At 42.8% G+C, this 6,449-nt stretch overlaps 1 protein-coding gene across 1 annotated transcript in view; it reads right to left on the bottom strand.

Annotated features, from left to right (window-relative positions):
* Positions 1-2,259: 2,259 nt before the first annotated feature.
* TXNDC9 (thioredoxin domain containing 9) overlaps positions 2,260-6,449 on the bottom strand; it is a 22,577-nt gene continuing 18,387 nt past the window's right edge. The window contains exons 4-5 of the mRNA XM_019523988.1: positions 5,503-5,757; positions 2,260-3,439 (exon numbers count right to left, since the gene is read on the bottom strand). Of these exons, the coding sequence (XP_019379533.1) occupies positions 3,322-3,439; positions 5,503-5,757 (373 nt within the window). The 3' untranslated portion in view covers positions 2,260-3,321. The remainder of the gene's footprint in view (positions 3,440-5,502; positions 5,758-6,449) is intronic.

Below are 6,449 nucleotides of genomic sequence, written 5' to 3'. Positions count from 1 at the left end.
AAGATGATCATGGGCTTGGAAGGCAAGTCATGAGGCAAGACTGAAGGAGCTACACATGTTCTGTTTGTGGAAAAGGCACTTAAGAGGGGATGTGATAGAAGTCTTCAAATACTTGAAGTGCTGCCATAAAGAAAAGGGAAAGCATCTTTTCTCTGCTGCTGCAGAGAAGACCCGGACCAATGGCTTGAAGTTACAGCAAAATAAACTTAGATTGGATATCTGGGGAAAAGCTTCTTCACTGTGAAAATAGTGAGGCAGTGGAGTAGACTGCCTAGGGAAGCTGCAGACTCTCAATCACTGGAGGTGTTCAAAAAGAGGTTGGACAGCCACTGTTCAGGGATGATCTTGGTGTAACTGTGCCTATGTTCTACCATGGGTAACCCCTATGCTTCTGGGCTTTGCTGGCTGTTTCTATCCCCTCTTGCCCTTTTTTCTGTTACGTATGCCAAGGTGTTTAATCCTCCCCAGAAGCATTGGGTGTTGGCTATAGCTAAAGCTGGGATTTTTAATTGGGATGTGTCAACTCTTCTGCTAGGAGCAAAGCTGGAGGTTCCTGGCTAGAGGGCCTTGCCTCTCTGCTCAGGGTCAAACCGATTACCACATTTAGGGTTGGAAAGGAATTTTACCCCATGGTCATATTGGTATGGATTGCGGGGGTTTTTGCCTTCTAGTGTAGCAGGGGGGCATGGCCCTCTACCCAGGACCTCGAGCACATATTGACTATATTTTACAAAAGCAGGACATTGACTGACGTGGTTTTCCTGCTTTACCAGGGGCACATTAGGGTGTTAAATCTATGTTGTGTCAAGGTTGAAGGTAGTCTTATGTAGAGTCTGGGATGGTTTGGAAAGGGAGAATCATGCCTCAGGCAGGAGATTAGACTAGGCTCGTGGGCTGCATTTTGCCCACCCATGGACTAGGTGATCTCTGGAGGTTTCTTCCAGCTGTACTTCTCTATGATTCTATGGGACACCGACATACAGGAGAAAAAGCAGACACATTTGGCAGAGCTCTGTTGATCTAGATGGGAACAGACATAACATTTGAAGTGCTTCTCCCACCTTGGAAGTCCTTCAATGAACTGATGTACATGCCCTTTGAAGTGCTCCAAAAGTTGAGGCAGTACTTCAAAACTGACCCTGACTGAGACAAGTATTATTTAGAAGTGCTTTAAAATGAAGTGCTTCAGGTCACATGTACTTGCTCAACAACAGTGGCGCTCAACCTTTTTGGCAGCCATGCCATAAAATTAACCCTGTACCCTCCCCAAGTGCCACCCTGATTCCCTGCATGATCTGTGCTCGTTCTGCTCCCTGCCCTATGTTCCCTGCCCAATTTGCTGTTCTCCTGCCTGCCCCTTTCTCAATCCACCATGTACCACACAAGCTGCCCATACCACTTTCTGGAATGTGACATGGAACATGACCTGGGTCCTCCAGCATCCCACAATGCTCCTTCTCCTGTTATTGTGCCTCTATTTTCTCCAGAGTGCCTTCTTGCCAGAACCAGGAGGCCCTGTATTCTTTCACTAGAATGAGTATTCCCATACCCAATCCCTGCATATCTATGTCCAGTCTCCCAACCCTGGCACATGAGGGCTGGGCCCTCTGGTTTCCCCAAGTCTGGCAGGCTGGGGGTGGTGTTCAGGACAGCAGAAGTGGATTGGACAGAAGAGTGCTCACTGACATCAGCTTTGCTTCCCTTTTTCTCCCCCCTCCCTTTAATGGGGAGAGTGGAGCCACAGTCTACTGCATTCCCTGCTCCTGGCAGTGGAGCAGCAGAGATGAAAGTTGTGCACCCTGGCAGAAGAGCTCACTGTTTAGCATTTGCAATGCTCATTAATAGTTCACCAGTCTACTCAAAATGATGAGAGCTCAGAATATTGAGCTAGTGTTGTTGCAGAACCCATGTGAAACCTTTTCTGAAATACTTGTTTCTTGTATTTATTTCAACAAAAGCAGACTCAGGAACCAGACTTATTATTGCACATGTGCTCTGTGCACTGAGGATTTAGATTTTAACTTCCGGTAAATCTGTTTTTAACATTACTCATTCTAGCTGTAATATTATTATCTAGCACTTCCACAGGTCTGAAGTAGTTCTATCCACTGGGAAAAAAACCCCAATTCTTACTAAAACTAATAAAATTTGGTGGCCTTGCTTTACAAAAATCTAAAAACTTCAGATGTGAGACTTAATGACAGATCACTGAACAGACGCATAGTGAGGGTGAACTAGTTTCAGAAGGAACAGCATTCATCATTAGAATTTAAGTACTTTATTTCAATGTACATGAATTAAAATAACTTAGTTTTACAGAACAGGAGAAATATATTGCTGGGCTGGCCCAGTGGGAAAATGCTCTCCGCTGTAAAGCAGTGAGACTGATGAGAGTTCCAGTCCTCAGTTTGCTTGTTGGACCAACAGGACTGGAAGTACTGAAGAGGCTCATTTCCCCAGGAGGACTTTAATTTCTCACAAAAATGAATAGTGAAATAAAACCACTCCTGAGTTGGACAGATACTGAGCTCAATGCTGAGCCTCAGAGAGGGTACAGATCCCTAGCAACTGAAGAGCAACAGTGCAATCAAGCGTACTGCACTGGAGTCTCAAATTAAAACCAAAAACATCATCTCTCCCAATATTTTTGTCTGGCAGCGTCTCTTGTACAAACTTGTACAATAAAAATTCACACATCCAAGACCACGGAATTATATTATATAATCCTGCAAAGAAGGCAGTTTTTGATAGGCTTGTTGCCACGTGCTACTACCTGCTGTATCAGCTTTAACATGCAGCATACGTAGTTGGTAAAAAGGCGTTTCTTTTGATAACCTACTTCAAAATTGATAGATGTTAAAACTGTTTTACAGCTCATAGTGCAATGCATTTAATTAGTTATTGTCACACTATGGCACTATAAGATAAGCAATGATTTAAGATGTGCTATGACGGTAGTAGTTACTTGTAGCTCTTGCCACTAAGTCTCTTACTGAAAAATGATCAATGGTATAAAATACTAAGACGTAGCTTATGGAAATGTTTTGAAATAACTATTAAACTTATAGTTAAATAGATTTTATCATAATTTCTCAGATGATATCTAGTTCAAAGGGCTCAGATTCACAACCTATAAATGACCTCCAGAAGAGGTGGAAAATATTGAAAATTTCTTCTGATGCGATTCCATTGTATAAAACAGTATAGAAAAATGAGCATTAGGTGAAAATGTAATGAAAACAATAGCCTTTATAAAAACATTCCTAGAAATGTACCAGGCTTAACAAAAAGATGATTTACAAAGATTTTTAGGCTTGGTTTCTAGTCATCATCAGAATCTGAGTCATATTTCTTCCCTCTGATGGTTTTTTTATCCAGTTTTGTGAAGCTGGTTCCAAATTTCTTTTGGGTCTGAAAAGGTGGATCCATCAAGTTTCCACTAGAAGAAAAAAATAAAAAAATCCTATTAAAAGCAAAAATATTTATTAGTAGACACTTACATAGTGTTGGAGAAACAGCAAGTCAGAGAAACTAGTTAAAAAAAACAACAACAAAAAACCCCAACTATCTGGAATCAGCAGTGGCTGAAAAAATAGGTCCTCAATGCCCTCTTAACCACAAAGAAGTTGTCATAAAAAAATTAGAACAGATCCAGATAGTACCAGCTTGCCTATGCAGGCCCCCTTAGAAATGCCTTTTTTCAAGGAATGGTCAAGAGAGCGGGGCAGACTTCAAAGTAGAGTAGAGCTTCCACATAGGCAGCTGTGGCCTCTGCTGGATTGTTTGGGATATGCAGGATTTATGGCTAATTTTGAAAATGCAGGTTCCTTTCCCTTCATTCTTCTTGTGGATTTTACCATGAGAGTCAAAAGTCAGCTCATTTAATATATAGTAAATTCCATATACTGAAGCATTGTATCCACGGAATAAATACACCCATACAGTTCTAGCATATCTGGTTCTTCCTTATTTGCTGGATCCTCTAGGTAGATTTGCTTTGCTGTTTCTGTGTCTGCCTGCTACAGATGTGGAAAAGATGAAAAGGGCATTTCTCCCCAAAAGGTTAATGGACATGCCCAGAGGAAAAATGAGTCTCATAAAAGGATCTAAAGAAAATCAATGCCTTAGATTTGAAGTGCCTTAACTCAATTGCCAATATACTTCAAGGGTGGGGGAGGGGGGAGGCTTATGTCATGGGCAACCTCTATGTGTAGCACTCAGCAGATTGGGAAAGGGACAGGTACAACAGTGGCAAGCAGGGCAGGAAGCACAAAACAAAGCAGCAAAGTTGGTCAGGGAGCACAGGGAGGAAGCAGAAAGCAGAGCAGTAGACCAGGCAGGGAGTACAGGGCCGAGACAGCAGAAAGCCAAGCAGCAGACTGAGCAGGGGAGGGGGATTGAAGGAGGGTGCAAAACTAATCTTAGCCATTCCTGCCAAAAATGCCTGGCTCCCAGTGTACTATAGTATGTTCTTCCCAATCTAGAAGAGATTTTCTTCTCTAAACATCCATAATTTGAAGATTAAATATTTCAAGTTGGATGCAGATAAATTTAAATACAGGCAACTGGTAGGTGGACACCTGCCCCCCCCCCAAGATTGGCCCCGCTCAAGACAGGAAAGTTTTTTTGCTGCATGAGCCGGCAGAGTGTTGCCGGCAGGGGACGGGACTAAGCTGCAGCACAGAAGTATGGGAGTGGATATGGGGCTTTTGGCCCACCCCTGGGCCTGCCCACAAATTGTGTCTCCCCAGACTCAGGGGGCACCAGTCATCCTTGAGTTTAAGGAAACAATTTTCCATGCTTTAATAATTTGGCTGTTTAAACAAGTCAAGAACGTTAAAAACAAAAGATCTACACTAATGTGATGCAATGGTTGATGTTTTATCCACATAACCACCCCAACTCGGTCCTGGAGACCCAAGTATCTTCTTCTGATGATCACAAGACAATGTGACAATTCTCTGCAAATGCATCAAGCCAGGTGCACTCCCCCCACCCCACTTCAATAAGGCTGTATTAAACCAAATTATGATTAGACTGCATCTTTCTACAACTTTGGGTTAACCTGCATTGTTCTGTATTAAACCATATAGTGTGTGAGCAAATCATCAAGTTAACCATAATACTGTCTAAAGATTTATGCACCCAACACATCTGGACAATCTTCTCCCCCTTCAGTGTCGGGAGAGGGAGACAAGTCAATATTCAAAAAACAAGGGCCTTCAGCTTCGACCCAGCAGCCACTGAGAGGAGCTGGCTGTCCTAATTTTTGTTTTAGCTACTCTACAGGTAATAAGACCCATATATGTACATTTTCAATATGTTGCCAAGAGTTATTTTCCTTGATTTGTTTTTCTTGCCAAACTTTACAGCCATAATGAGATTATTAGATCACTTGATTCTTGCATAGATTTGACATCAACGTAAATTGAACTCTTATATACATTCATATTTTACCCTTTAACCCATCCTGCATTAAATTAAAAAAACAATGTAGATTACCTGTAATTGATTATGCCTGAACACCCTAGTCTCCATTCTAAGGTCTCTGTGGTGAAGTCATCTGTATTACCAAGATCAGTAAAGCCAACAATAAAATCTTGTGTTTTTCCATCTTTTACTAGTGCTAGAGTGGGAATTACTTTGATGCTCAGTCTCTCGCACAGGAATGGAGATTTTTCGGCATTTAATTTTATGAATTTTGTCTCGATGTGTTTTTTTGCCAGTATTGTCAGGTGTTTGTCTACTATTTTGCACCTGTAAAAAAAACCAACAAAAAAACCTCAAAACAATTCAAATATTGATGAGTTAATTCTTTCAGTACCGAATTTTAAAATCGTATCTTAAGAACCAACATTACAGAACTAACATGCTACTTTTAGAGAAAAAATATCAAAGCATAGTTTAAATAGGGGTGCTTAATCTCTGGCTATCTGCAGGCCAAATGCAGCTTGTGGAGCCATTCCATCTCCCCATTGGGCAGGAAATTTGGCAGCAGGGGAGCAGTGGCCATTAATACTGCCATCCTTGCCCCACCAAATTCCCAAACCCAATCCCTGTGCAGCTGAAGCTGGGCCATGCCCCCTTCCCCCTCCTTGCCAGGCCAGTTTCAGAGTGAGATGCACCCTTTCCACCCTATGAGGCCAAGGCATGCCCCCTTCCCCCTCACAGGACTGGATCACATCACCTTCCCCGTGGGCCAAGGAAGAGCCCCTCCTTCCACAGGGCCAACTTGGGGCCAGGCTGTATCCCTTCCCCACCATAGAATCATAGAAGTAGGGTCAGAAGGGACCTTGTAGATCTTCAAGTCCGACCCCCAGCCTGGGTGGGAGAAAAGACTGGACTCAAATGAGTCCAGCCAGGTAGTCATCAAGCCTCTTCTTAAAGGTCCCCAGGGTAGGAGCCAGCACCACTTCCCCTGGAAGTTGGTTCCAGCTCCTAGCTGCCCT

The sequence above is a fragment of the Gavialis gangeticus genome, unplaced genomic scaffold (assembly GCF_001723915.1).
Source record: "Gavialis gangeticus isolate Ggan-Ray unplaced genomic scaffold, GavGan_comp1, whole genome shotgun sequence".
NCBI classification, from domain to species: domain Eukaryota; kingdom Metazoa; phylum Chordata; order Crocodylia; family Gavialidae; genus Gavialis; species Gavialis gangeticus.
This window is presented reverse-complemented; position numbering and strand designations above follow the sequence as displayed.